We start from the raw sequence: 14,519 nt of genomic DNA, 5'->3' as shown, positions 1-14,519 counted from the left end.
ATCAAGTATAAAAATAAACTCACTGTAGCAGCAGGTTGTGTGGTGCTACAATGAGAGGAGAAAAGGAAAAAGTGATTTACAGGAGGTAAACTCTTCAAGTCAGCTCTTAAAACACTTTCTGGGACCACTGGCTCAGAGTATGTAGTGCCGGGCCCTTGGTTCTATGAACATCCTAACTGTACCGACAGCGATATATTGTTTCTCTTTCTTCTGACAAAAATGCAAGCGTGTTGCTTTGGATAAAAGTGTCTCCCACATAAATTGAAGGCGGCTCCGAGCACAAGACTTGGAGCCCGAGGTGAGTCTGAGTCGATGCGGTTCACGGATGTATCTTCCATTTGGTAGTGTTGCAGTTTGGAAGTTGCAGAACAGATTCAGTAGCATTGATGGCTTCTAGCTGACGTCAATACCTCTTTATTTAATATTGCAATTGCCAAGGCAACATTTCTGATTCCTGGTTTCACTTGGACAAAACACTGAATATAGATCTATATTCTCCCAGGTGTTAACCAGTCACCAAGCCAAAGATTGGGTATCAGAGTGGCCCTTATATTCAAGGGGCTATTAATGATTGACCTTTTGTTTGAGGAGATAATAAATAACAAATTGCTTGGGTGGAAGTGATTAAGTGTCAAGTCATCTGTTGGATCAGAATGTAACAATAGCGATGTTCACCATTTATTTTACTTGCGGTAACATAGCCTTACATCCTACTTTTCAACTATAGGCCCGCTAAACCTGCAGAGAGAAACCTTATGTGAGCTCGGAGGACCAGGTTGGTCCATGGTTATACAGTATAGAGAAGTAGCAATATCACAAATCTATTTCTTATTATAATGAATAGGCTACTCATGAAACAAGAAATAATCCTGATATAGTGACTATATTGTGAGGATATGATGCCAATGTTTGGAAATCAGACTCACTAAAGGTTTTGTATCAGAACTGGTGCATCCGTATTTAAACACTGTGCAGAGATTGGCTCAGTGCCAGCTTCAGAAAATATTCAGAGATGACAACAATGCACAGGGCTTCCTATCTGAATGGAGGTCAAGTACTGAGGTTCTCTTACCTTCAGATGGCAATAAATTGTAACACAAACATTCTTCCAGCATCCAAGCAAAGTGAGAGAGGAGTGAGATGAGGATATAATTCCTTTTCCTTCGGGTTCGGCATCAGTTGCCAGTACCAACAGCTGTAGTTCAAGCATACAAAAGGAATGTGTAGGGCTTTTAGACATGATTGACAGCACTGTATTCACTGTAATTGTTTCATGCCTTCAAAATTTGTGGATTAAAAGGATTAGTTACGGGAATACTGTACCCCTTGGTCTACCTAAAAGTTTAACTAAACATATCACAAAAACATCTTATTTTTTCTCTTAAGCATTTCATGGTATTTTGCCAAATCATCTAATATGGCGCGTTTCCACCGGCGGGTGCCCCTAGGCCCAGCACGCCTTGGCCCAGTAGTGAAGGTGCGGTTTGGCCCAGCTCAGTTACGGCTCGCGTTTCCACCTCCGACAGTACCCTCATGCTAGGGCGGGGTTTAAGCCGTATGCCGATAGCCGCGGCAGCTACGTATGCATCATGACCTCATAGCAGCTCGACACGGTGTATCCTTCCAAGAAGGACGGCATTTTTTGCACAACATTTTCTTCAACAAACAAGCTTTCGCCGTTGTCCAGAAATACCTCGCGGGTAATGTGTTTGTTTGTTATTAACCCTGTGTCGCACTGAAGTGATGATTCGGTCGACCAAACTACAGACGGCATGTGTAACTGGAACTTTTTGGCACCGTTTCTGATGTCTTGGTGCCCCAACGGAGGAGCACTGAGAGATAAGTACGGCTTATCACGGCTAAATCCGGACCGCGCCCACTTTTGGCGGTATAAACGTGAACCGTACCGTGCCTATTCATACCGAACCAAACAGCTACCGCCAGTGGAAACGCGCCATAAGAACACTATACTGTAGCATCCCAGTATTCAAAATGGCGTCGGCCTGTATGTCACTCCATGTCAAATTGAAGTACAAATTTGCTGCTAGAAATGAAAAAAATCTAACTGATAAGTTTCTCAGACATTAACCCAACGATAACTAAAAATATAATTGTTATGTCAACATAATATAAAAACAGTAGGTCAATAAAACAGTAGGCTATTAAACTCATTGAATAAAATATTCCGCTACTCATTTTAATATCAATCACAATCATTCAATAATCCAGTTATCCACCTTAATAAATGTTTAACTTACATTAGAATCAGCCCAGCTGTAATCACACGTTGGATTGCTCTTAGGGTTTGAGATGTTGTACGTCGTTGCTTTGCCCTGATGGGTGACTTTGCACGTGTCACCACAAACGCCAACTGTAGATGAAAGAGAAAGGGTGTGTAACTATATTGTGTATATGTGGTCGATAGGGTTTAATTGTGGTCCATAGTGTTTAAATGTGGTCCATAGTGTTTAAATGTGGGTGATAGTGTTTAAATGTGGTCGATAGGGTTTACGTGTGGTCCATAGTGTTTAAATGTGGGTGATAGTGTTTAAATGTGGGCGATAGTGTTTACATGTGGTCGATAGGGTTTACATGTGGTCCATAGTGTTTAAATGTGGTCGATAGTGTTTACATGTGGTCGATATTGTTTAAATGTGATCGATAGTGTTAAATGTTCTTTTCCCTCACTCTCCACCTCATCCCTAACTCTCCACCTCAAGCTGGTGTGTAGTGAGCGTTCTGGCACCGATTGGCTGCCGTGCATCACCCAAGTGGGTGCTACATATTGATGGTGGTTAGTGAGGTCCCCCCTTCACTTTAGGCGTCTTTGAGTGTTATTAATTATTATTATTCTTCATGTTTAACCTGTTTTCCTTTTATTCCTAGTCTGTTTTACATAGTTTTGAATGATGACTATATGCTCTGTAAGGTGAGCTTGGGTGTCTTGAAAGGCGCCTCTAAATTAAATGTATTATTATTATTATTATTATTATTATTATATAACAAAGAATATCGAGAGAAAATATGAATCTTTGTACAATCTTATCTTATCCTTGAAGAAATTAACCTGAATGCACACGTGGTAATGAAGAGAAAGATGTAGATCTGACACTGACAGACATTAAACGATAGGCCTACCAAATAAACGATGAAAGCATTTTTAATTAAGGCTAAGAAAAAAATGACAGCCAGGCTCAATGCAATTCTAATGAAGCTAATACAGATTAGGAGGGTTGATTATGAATAGGCCTAGTCTGAAGCTTTATAAAGGAGCCTCCTTTATTAGGCTTTGCCAAGAATTAAAACTATTAGCTTACCATGCGACAGGGGGATAATAACAAAAAAACAAGGTACCCGCAAGGTATTCATGGACAACGGTGAAATCTTTGTTTATTGAAGAAAATGTCGCGCAGAGGTTTGCCGTCCTTCGTGGACGTTCTACATTGTTGCTCTTTGTTTATCGTGTCGCGTTCTTCTTTTCCTTGGATTTATTAGCAGGCTACCGTGTGTCAGGCTGCTATGACGTCAAAATGCTAACGTAGCTGCCGCGGGTATCGGCATACGACTTAAACCCGCCCTACCATAATGGTACTGTCGGCGTTGGAAACGCGAGCCATAACTGAGGTTGGCCAAACCGCACCTTCACTACTGGGCCAAGGCGTGCTGGGCCTAGGGGCACCCAGCAGTTGAAACGCGCTGTCACACTAAATTTGTACCGGCTGCCAAATTTGTACCGGGCGCGTCATCCATACGTAATCCACTCCAAATCTGCCTGGTAACAGATGATCGCTTCGTCCGTTGCCTGGCAACGGACGATCGCGTCGAATGACGTGAACATTCGCGAACCTTCTATCTAGCGATCCGTTATCTGTATTGTGCTATTTCGTCCTTGACCTGCTTTAAACACTCAGCTTACTTGCTAAATTTGATTAAACAATTAAATACAATTCAAATATAAAGTAAAAACAAGTGTTATCTGTAATGATATCAACATCAGTTATTAGACCGTCACACGGAGCATGCGCAGTTGGATTGGCGCGCTGCATGTTGATGTCTGTTCCAAGATACATAGTGTGTTTATTAAGGAACCCAACAAAACATTACATTATCTAGCGATCCGTTAACTGTATTATGTTATTTCGTCTTTGGCAACATGAGCGCGAATGTTTTTTGAAACCTGCCCGGCAACGGACAACGGCTGACAGGCAGGTTTGGAATGGATTACATATGGATGACGCGCCCGGTACAAATTTGGCAGCCGGTACAAATTTAGTGTGACAGCGCCATTACAAAGTAGCCTACCCTGACCCAAACTAAAACCGAATTCAAATAGACAGACGTTTTGAAGTGTATGCGTGAACATCCGAGCTCCAGTGTGGAGAATATCCATCGCCGGTTAGGCAATCGCCTGGGCTGCGTGAGCCAAAGGGCCACTTGTATTTTTGAAAATGTTCCTTTCTCATCACTCCGATCGAGTGCCAAAATATTGCTTGCGATGAACCAGCAGCAAGAGTGCGGAAGGAAAGTGTCAGAGGCGACACAGACAGACAGCAGCAGATGTGTGAGAGAATGCGATCATTGGTGAGACCCCACCTTATGGGCAGATCAACTGACAGATAAGGGAGAATTAAAATGGTAAATAAAGGCCCCATACAAATAAGGGATATCAAGTTCCCAAGAAAAACAGAAAAATAACCAAGGAGGTTAGCAAAATAAAACTATACGATGAAATGAAATGATGAAATACGTGGAGACAATAACTCTTGTTTTTAGTCAGGCTGAACGGAACCTAGCATGTTGAGGTCATTCAGAGAGGTAAGTATTGTGCTGTCATAATGGACTTTACACCTGTCAAAAACCACATTTGGCAGTAATCCATTGTCACGCGTGCGGCGTGTGGTAAACAGTAAAATGATGTTAGAGAGCATTCTGTGGGTTTTGTTGACGTCCATGACAAAACTTGAAAGGGACTGTATGATACTTTCATCAAGCATCTAGAAAAACTCAAAGTAAACATCTCTGACTGTCGTGGCCAAATAAATCATAAAAAAAGCCACATGCAGAGGAAACAACAGGGTGTACATCAGAGAGTGCTGGACACAAACAAGTAAATCCAGTGTGAGCCACACCTTAAACCTGGTGATCGGTTACTCGGCCTCTGTGCAGTCATTAGGAGTCGTTGAACTTTCCCAGAGACTTGGAATGCAGAATAGAAAATGGGAAAGTCCTCTCGTACCAAATGCTTTAATTTGTGGAACCCTTGACTGCACTTATCACGCATGCCATGGAGAAAAATTGGGAACAAAGTGGTAATATACCTCTTCCTCTCTTCATGGCACGGACTATGTACTGCTAATGGATTATTTTTCTTTTTAACCAGAAATTGCGTAACTGAAGGAAACCACAGCCTCTGATGTGATTGCCCACATCAAGTCTTTCTTTACGAGCCTGGCAAACAAGACACTGGACCTCAATTCAGCTGTAGATCCTAAGCTGAATTTGCTAAAACATACAGATTCCCAAACCTCACATGGAATCGGGAAACAATATCTAGCCCTTTTTAACTACCGAGCCACACCACTGGCTCACAGGAAGTCAACTGTAGAAACGAGTCCAACAGAACTTATTGAATACCAAACTAGCATAGGTGGTGACAGAGTGACTCAAATCAGCAAGTGGAGCAAGAGGGATGATTATGACCCACTATGAAGTTAATGTAAATAACAACGATTTTGTGTCACTCAAACTGTACTTTATTGATGGTCCCTAAGTGGAACCCCTGGGTTCCATTCAGGAACCAACAATCAATTACAAGTTGATTGACAAAAGAACTAAAAGCGAGCTGTCAGAGCGGTGAGCTGACCGTCCTCTACTGTCAACGAAGCCGCTGGATCCGGACTGGAGGCCCTGATCACCTGGAGGCCCTGATCACCTGGAGGCCCTGATCACCTGGAGGCCCTGATCACCTGGAGGCCCTGATCTCCTTCCATACCGGACACCTTCTCTATGTGCCACCGCATACAGTCAGTACGAATCAAGGGGATCACAGTACAGATAACTCCATCACATGACACTTCCTTATAAGCAGCACTCCTATTCACTATATTCACTTTATATATATATATATATATATATATATATATATATATATGTATATATAGTCATTCCTGTCAAACACAGCCATAATGATATAAGTAGGACCACATTATAACTAGTAATAACCTCGAGAACACACTTACACTTTACACATCTATGTTTTTATTATTTAACTTACTCAAACTGTTTTAGTTTCTCTTATTAATACTGACTATTTATTTTATTATTATTTATTATTGTGATCGATGCTGCTACTTTTGTTTTTTACATATTTTAATTTGTAGGCCTACTAATCATGATTTACTTTATCTTGTATTGTTGCTGCTATTTGGCTGTTGAGGAATCAAGCCTAAGTGTTTAACCCTTGTGTACTTTTTTGATTCAGTAGTATCTTTGTAAACCTGTCTATGTAGCGGTGTGTCAACATTCCATTGGATATAAACAATAGGTAGGTATAGAGTAGTAAACCCACCTGTGATAATGACTACCGACCTGTGGCCTTAACATCCCAGGTCATGAAAGACTTTGAGAGGCTAATTCTCACTCAACTACAGGCAGAGGTCAGTAAGTACGCTGACCTGCTTCAGTTTTCATACAAACGTCACAGAGGGGTAGACGACCCACACTAACGCTGCTGCACGGAGCTTACACCCACCTTGAGAAGCCCAAGTCATTTCTACGGCTGGTGTTCATAGACTTTTCAAGTGCCTTTAATACTGGGAAACCCCATCTAATGGGACAAAAACTTAGCCAGATGGATGTCAATCCCCACCTCATACTCTGGGTCCTCTCATTCCTGACAGGCCGACACCAGAGAGTGAGAGTTAACGGCCACCTCAGCTCATCCAGAAGGATCTCTACAGATGCTCCACAGGGCTCTGTCATCTCCCCAGTTCCTTACACACTCTACACCAGGGATTCCCAAAGTGTGGTAGGAGCCCCCCCAGGGGTATGCGAGCTGCCACCAGGGGGTCCGCCAGAGGAAAAATGTAATGGCGGTCTGGGGTATTATTACACAATTATTACAGTGCTGTTTCTTTAAGTGGGATTTTTCCATACAATAAAAAAACATGAACAGTAAACATGTCCTTTGTAATCCCTTTTATTTTAAATCAAAAAACTATCATTTATTATTTTTTGATAGAAACGTAGAAGAACGCACTGCTGTCTTCTTCTAAGCACTGCAGGCTAGGCTATTTGCGCCCCAACTCGTTTCATTCATTCCTTAGCCTATACATTATATATAAATATGCTTAACTGGCTGAAATCAGGGAAACTGTCAAGTGGGACGTCTTCTGATAATGTTGTTAGTCACAAAGGAGGAGAGGGACCAAGAGAGAGTGAGGATTTGGAGGCAACAGAGACGGAGAGAATAGAGAAAGAAAATGAGCGGGAGTCAGACGATGCGCCGGAGGAAACCGAAGAGGAGGGAAGGAGATGGCAAAAAAGAGGTGATGAGGGTGAACACCAGACGAGGAAAAAAATAAGGAAATATGATGACAATTATCTGGGTCTGGGCTTCACTTGGATTGGCGATACAGATTATTTGATCTGTTTCGGAGCCTATTCTCTATAATGTTGTGGATCGTTTGTAACTTCATTGCAATTTAATTCAATGTACTGTCATTCTAATTTCCATAACCGTTGTGTTATGATGATGATGATGCTAGCTCCACGGTCATTTAACAGGCCTTTTGCTGCAAATGTTCTTTTACGCGGCTGAAAATAACCGTGCTTTCTGTTACTAAGCCTGTGTCTGTCACTCATCCTCTTAAAACTGGAAGCTTTTGCGTAGCTTTGCTGCATAATATTGTGACTTTGTTGATGTTGTTGTTGTCATGCGTGTTGTGTTTATTTGCGCATGATTAAACATGAGTCTTTAGGCTATTTGGCGATAAAGCAAAGCTTTGTTGCGATTTTTTCCCCCTCTTTTTGAAGTTTTTGGGGATAGGGGGTGCGCCAACCCGGTTGGGACGTAGAAGGGGGTGCGCAGGAAAAAAGTTTGGGAACCGCTGCTTTACACCAACGACTGCAGAAGCATCAAGTATTCTGACGACACTGTCACAGTGGACTCCACCAACTCATCAGACCAGTTACAGTCTGAGCTGGCCACCTTTTCAGACAGGTGCAGGCGGAACTGCCTTGATCTCAACATCACCAAGACAAAATAACTAATAATAAGACTTCCGTAAGGCCCCAGCCGATAGTGGGTTGGGACAACAATCAACTCAACTTCAAAACGTTCCAGAAACGTTTGTTTGGCCTCCAATATGGAGGTACTAATATTTATTCACTAGGCTTAGCAAGAAAACAATTTAGTTGCCGATTTCCCGACTTCCGACTAGGAAGGCTGGCGTCTGAGGATTCAAGAGAACACACCATAATATAGCATGATGCAACAATTGATTCTCGCTTTAAAAGTGTGGTTCGCTCAATGAATGCGTTGCTTCAAAACTATCTTTTCAAATAGATACCGGCCCACACTCTCTCACTCTAAATATAGACCACGCCACAACACTTACCGGCAGCCAATAAGACTGGAAGAAATGAAAAAAGTTTCCTCCAGCCTAAAACAAAGTCCATTCTGACTCCAAGTTCGACCAGAGTGACTAATTCGATCCTTTGTGGTAGGTCGTCTCGGGCTAGGTATGAGGCAAGTGGTAAATGCTCAACGCGTAGATTATTCTTACAGAGACACAAGTTCAACAAGCTCGCGTTTTGTGTTTTGGTGGTTCATGAAGCATCTCGCAACCACACGTGAATAAGGAAGTGGGCGGTACGGCAAATAAGCCATTGGCTACCAGGGTTAGTACAAGGTACAAGTCTCCCGCTCCAGGGACGGACGTATGAAACACATCAAACAGTCTGGTCAGGTGCGGGCGAGCCTCACCCCGCACGCAGCAGGGAGGAAGGAAGGAAGGAAGGAGGTGATGGATGGGAGAATGGGTAGACTGGCCATCTGGCATACCGGGCATCGTCCCGGTGGGCCGTTGCCCCAATGTGGGCCGGTCCGGTCCGCTATGTTTGGTTTTTTCCTCTCTCTCTAAATTCCCTCCATTTGGGCCGGCCAATGGGCTACAGAGGGCTGGCAGTGTGTTGCCAGCAACGACACATATTATTGGTCTATGTTTGTCATTGTCAATCAATCATGGGCTGACAGGCTCAGAGAGCCCTGACAGTGCTGTCAATCACAACACAAACCAGGGTGGGCGGGACCTCATGGCATGGGCCGGAGTCGCGGGACGGAGCTGAAAATGGATAAGCATAAGAAACGCCCGGGTGGCGCGGAAAAACTGCGACTTAAAAAGCTGAAGTCTCTGGAGTTGGAAGCTGCTAAATGTTCTAAATTGACAGACCTATTTGGTGCCGGGTCAACACCCCAGCAGGTGCTGCTGTGCCGGGAGACGAGCGAGTGGAGGCATATATGCTAAGTAACGCTAACCTGGGGCTAGCTGTCCAAAAAAAACAACTTTTTTACATTGAATGTGATGTGACCTAATTAACTGCATACTTGTGACAACATATTGGCCCAGAGTTGAAGGGCTGTGACTGTTGGTAGCTGTGGTTGATTTTTTGTCAATATGCCGAATTGGGATATTATGGGTTATTATTGTTCAGATGATTTAGCTAAGCTAGCTAACAGCTGCTAACGTCAGCAGTCTCTTGTTGCCATAGCAACATTAAACATTGACATGGATTAATGAGCTGTAAATAGAGATGCAGAATCAAGCTGTATTGTAAATACAGATGAGAGAGAGAGAGAGAGAGAGAGAGAGAGAGAGAGAGAGAGAGAGAGAGAGAGAGAGAGAGAGAGAGAGAGAGAGAGATTTGTGAGTTTATTATGCAACTTGTTTTGTCTCAAATTGAAACAAAAGGTTTGATTATGATTATTTCCTGGTTGAAGATTTTCATATTGATGATTGAAACATCTGCATATCTTTTAAGTTCAATTAACAGTTATGCAGGTAGGCCTTAGGGCTCTTTTGAGACTTAAGTCATCCTTCATGACAGATAAATGTGTTCACTAAGTGTCACTACACATCACAAAAAGGATACATGGCTACATATACTTGTCAGTACACAGTTACTGAGTACAAGTTCTGTTTGCTGTTTCTTGCAGGTCATGAATTTGTTGAAGAGTGCACCTGGCTGGCTGCGGACGAGGAAGTAGGGCAATATATATATATTGCTCTAAATATAACCAAAAATAGAGAATTGAAAAAAAAAAAATATCTATAGCTGTGTGAAAAAGTCTAAGACATGAATTACAGGTCTGAATAGATATGCATTCTCTTATACGTGTATGTGCAAATGTGTATATACATGTATGCAACAACTTGTGGCACTGTGCTGAAGGAAGTCGAGGACTTCAAGTATCTGGGCTCATGGGTCATCTCAACCGAGCAGGACCTAAAGGTGAGGAAGGCACTCGCATGGAGGGCCCTGAACGGCATGACCGGTGTGTGGAACTCCAACCTCCCCCGTCAAATCAAACTCGGCTTCTTCAATGCAACGGTAGAGTCTGTTCTCCTCTACGGCAGCGAATGCTGGTCCCTAAAGCCAACCTTGCAGAAGTCTTTAGACGGGTGCTACACCAGAATGCTGCGTGCAGTACTTAACATCAGCAAGAGTACACATGTTACCAACAGGATCCTGTATGAAGGAATACCAAGGGTTAGGGAGAAAGTAGCTGCCAGGAGAATGAGACTGGCGGGACACTGCCAAAGACACCAAGAGCTGCCAGCCAGCACATTGGTACTGTGGGAACCAACCCATGGGCATCGGTCTCGTGGACGTCCTAGACTGACATACCTGGATGTACTCAAGAAGGATGCAGGAGCGCAAAGTACCAATGAACTGGCCAGATGTATGGAGAATCGGGATGACTGGAAGCAATGACGGAGGGCTCGTCTGAGGACGACCTAGAGAGAGCACATACACGTATGATATGAATGCATATCTAGAGAGAGAGACAGCTGATAAAAAATAAAAAAAATCTCTATGGTTTCCTAATGACAAATGAGTTTCAGCTCTAATGCTGCTACTGTCTGCAATAAGTTTCTATTTAGATTATTTGTCAGGATATTTTGTTATTATTGTCCTAGTCTGGTTTTAACTAATGCTGCATGGGCTTACACCAGTCACAGACTAAAAACTGCAAGAGATAATTTAGCATTGGATAAAGTGTGTTATTTAACAAGGGTTTTGTAGATATGTAGACATGGGGGGTGGAGATGCAGCGACCACAGGAGGGCTGTTAGCTTCCTGTTCGGGTTTCACACCTTTCCATACAAGAGACACAAACTTGAAAAACAAAAGCAAAAAAAACAACAACTGCTATTTACAGTACAGCGGAAGTGGAGCAGATGCAAGACCAGAGATGCTAGCAGCTAGACATTTAGACACGTGCCAAGGTTGAGTTCTATGGGCTGTGGAAGCTGGCAGACTCTTAATGCTGTACCAGAGTGTGCACTTTGAAGTGATTTTGGTCCAGTAACACAGAAACGGGATCATGTATAAATCTGAATAGTGTAAATTTATAAAAATTTGAATACTGTATTATTATATACCAGAAAAAGTATTATTATTATTATTATTATTATTATTATTATTATTATTATTATTATTATGATGATGAGGCTGGTCAAGTGGAGTGAGTTACAATGTTCAAATGAAAACCATAATATAAATCCAGTGTAGAACTGTGATTGATGATCAACATGGGAGGTATGTAATGAAGCTGTGGAAGCTCTTCATGCTGCACCAGGGCGTGCACTTTGGAGTCACGTGCATATGAATGAATATTATTATCGAATTGAATTTTGTACTCGATACTCCTCTCTTTCTCTCACTCTCTCTCTTTCTCTCGAATATTGCATTTAATTTACGACTATGGACTTTTAAAAAATCAATCTATACAGTATCTGTTATACAAAAATTCTAAAAATATATTTCAAACTCAATATACCTAACTATATATATATTTTAACAGGATCAAGATAATCAACCCTATTAGATATCAAGGCATGTTATTCTCCTGTCTCTTTGATTTCTGGATGGATTATGTATACGTTTAGGGTTCAGCATGGGCTGTGTTCTTGAGACATTGGCCAGGGGGCGTTTCTTTAATCTTCCGATGTGGCGTGATGATGACTCATAGAAGGGAAGTTACTAACCACAGAAACGTCAGCATGTGGTTCAACTCTGATTGTTCTTTGCTTCATAAATAAATTGGCTTGACTTGTATTGCAAATGATCTCAGTCTTGCACTCCTTACAATCTCTGCACAATATACAATGTTATGAACAACGAAACACATGACTACATTAATACATTTAAGTAAGGAAGATTAGTTGGTATAGTGCAAACAATAAATAATTAAGATTGATCATATGAAATGTTTAACAAGACATTTAAATTGAATAGGCCATGTTAATAATATTTTGAGTATTTTGTGGCTGAGCAACAATGTTAGCCTGAAATCCATACGAAAGTCATGCTAAATGGGCAATGTTCAGATGACTTAATGCAGAAGGGTCAATACTACGTCAATAGTATGATGTAGCAGGCCTTTTCCTCTTCTTTCCTGAGCTTTAGCATATTGCATTCTTAGGTCACACAGCAAACACTACTACACAACATTTGACCATCACAGATTGTGATTTTTTTTGTCTTTTTAATCATATAAACGAATGAAATTGCTTCCGGCAACAAAAATAGATCACCACTGAGCGGTCAGAGTGATGTTGGATGCTCATATCTCAACGGTATTTAATGGAAATTGTCACAAGTTTCATTGCAATTTGTTTTGTGAGCAAGTATTTTATTATTTTTATCATATTTATATAAAAAAAAATCTTTTTTTTTTTTTTTTTTTTAATTGAGGGTGCAAACATTTTTTTGGGGGGTGCAATGCATGCTTATGCACCCCCGTAGAACCGGGCCTGATCCTCCTGCATGTTGGGTATGAATCTCTCTCTGTACCGTAGAACTCTAGGAACAGGACTCACCCCGGTCTCTCTCTCCAGGGGGGCCCCAGCCCGCGAGGCTCCCAGCCCTGGCTGAGGTTCAGCCCCTACCACACCGCCCCTCCCTCCAGGGGGCCCCTGACCTCCGGGCCCCCAGGCCCGCCGGGCCCCCGGCCCCCCGCGGGTCTGGACCCAGAGAGTGAAGCGGCTCAGGGCTGGAGCTGGTAGACTGGTGACCGAGAGTGACCTGGACACTTGGAGCCAACCGCTATCAGAACCCCTACATCCAGCCCCTACTGCTGCCAACTAACACTCTCCCACTACCTCTACCTCTACCTCTACCACTACCTCTACCACTACCTCTACCACTACCCCTACCCCTGCCATACCACTACCACTACCTCTACCACTACCTCTACCTCTACCTCTACCACTACCACTACCCCTACCCCTACCCCTACCCCTACCACTACCTCTACCACTACCACTACCTCTACCTCTACCACTACCTCTACCTCTACCTCTACCACTACCACTACCACTACCACTACCTCTACCACTACCACTACCTCTACCATTACCACTACCTCTACCTCTAGCACTAGCAGTACCACTACCTCTACCACTACCTCTACCACTACCTCTACCACTACCCCTACCACTACCACTACCACTACCACTACCACTACCTCTACCACTACCTCTACCACTACCTCTACCACTACCCCTACCACTACCACTACCACTACCTCTCCCACTACCTCTACCACTACCCCTACCACTACCACTACCACTACCTCTACCACTACCACCACCTCTACCACTACCTCTACCACTACCACTACCTCTACCTCTACGACTACCACTACCTCTACCACTACCTCTACCACTACCTCTATCACTACCACTACCTCTACCTCTACCAATACCACTACCACTACCACTACCCCTACCACTACCACTACCACTACCACTACCTCTACCACTACCACTACCACTACCTCTACCTCTACCACTACCACTACCACTACCACTACCTCTACCTCTACCCGCTACCATTGCCCACTAACGCTATCCCACTACCACTACCCATACCCACTACCACTACCTCTAACACTGCCTACTAGTGGGTAGTTTACCCACTACCACTACCTCTACCCCTACCTGTACCCTCTACTCCTCTCTTGGAACTGGAGAGGAGGGAGCGAGGGCGGGACTTCAGTCACATGGGTATAGCGGTGAGAGTGAGGGCGGGACTTCCATCACATGGGTATAGCGGTCAGAGTGAGGGCGGGACTTCCGTCACATGGGTATAGCGGTGAGAGCGAGGGCGGGACTTCAGTCACATGGGTATAGCGGTGAGAGTGAGGGCGGGACTTCAGTCACATGGGTAGAGCGGTCAGAGTGAGGGCGGGACTTCAGTCACATGGGTATAGCGGTGAGAGTGAGGGCGGG

At 43.3% G+C, this 14,519-nt stretch overlaps 2 protein-coding genes across 51 annotated transcripts in view; one reads left to right on the top strand and one right to left on the bottom strand.

The window, feature by feature from the left end:
* LOC115547203 (drebrin-like) overlaps nt 1-8,839 on the bottom strand; it is a 44,531-nt gene extending 35,692 nt beyond the window's left edge. For all 50 annotated transcript variants that reach the window (XM_030361213.1, XM_030361221.1, XM_030361250.1 and 47 more), the window contains exons 1-4: nt 8,619-8,839; nt 2,259-2,371; nt 1,073-1,195; nt 24-45 (exon numbers count right to left, since the gene is read on the bottom strand). In XM_030361213.1, coding sequence (XP_030217073.1) covers nt 24-45; nt 1,073-1,195; nt 2,259-2,371; nt 8,619-8,679 — 319 coding nt within the window. In that variant the 5' untranslated portion in view covers nt 8,680-8,839. The remainder of the gene's footprint in view (nt 1-23; nt 46-1,072; nt 1,196-2,258; nt 2,372-8,618) is intronic.
* Nucleotides 1-14,519, top strand: part of LOC115547199 (mucin-2-like) — a gene marked incomplete at both ends in the record, with an annotated part of 211,274 nt that overhangs the window by 140,430 nt on the left and 56,325 nt on the right. Inside the window, one exon of the mRNA XM_030361204.1 lies at nt 13,451-14,115. Coding sequence (XP_030217064.1) covers nt 13,451-14,115 — 665 coding nt within the window. The remainder of the gene's footprint in view (nt 1-13,450; nt 14,116-14,519) is intronic.

Source organism: Gadus morhua, chromosome 7 (genome assembly GCF_902167405.1).
Source record: "Gadus morhua chromosome 7, gadMor3.0, whole genome shotgun sequence".
In the NCBI taxonomy this organism is placed as follows: domain Eukaryota; kingdom Metazoa; phylum Chordata; class Actinopteri; order Gadiformes; family Gadidae; genus Gadus; species Gadus morhua.
The sequence above is the reverse complement of the archived record's forward strand: the minus strand, read 5'-3'. Positions and strand labels throughout refer to the sequence as shown.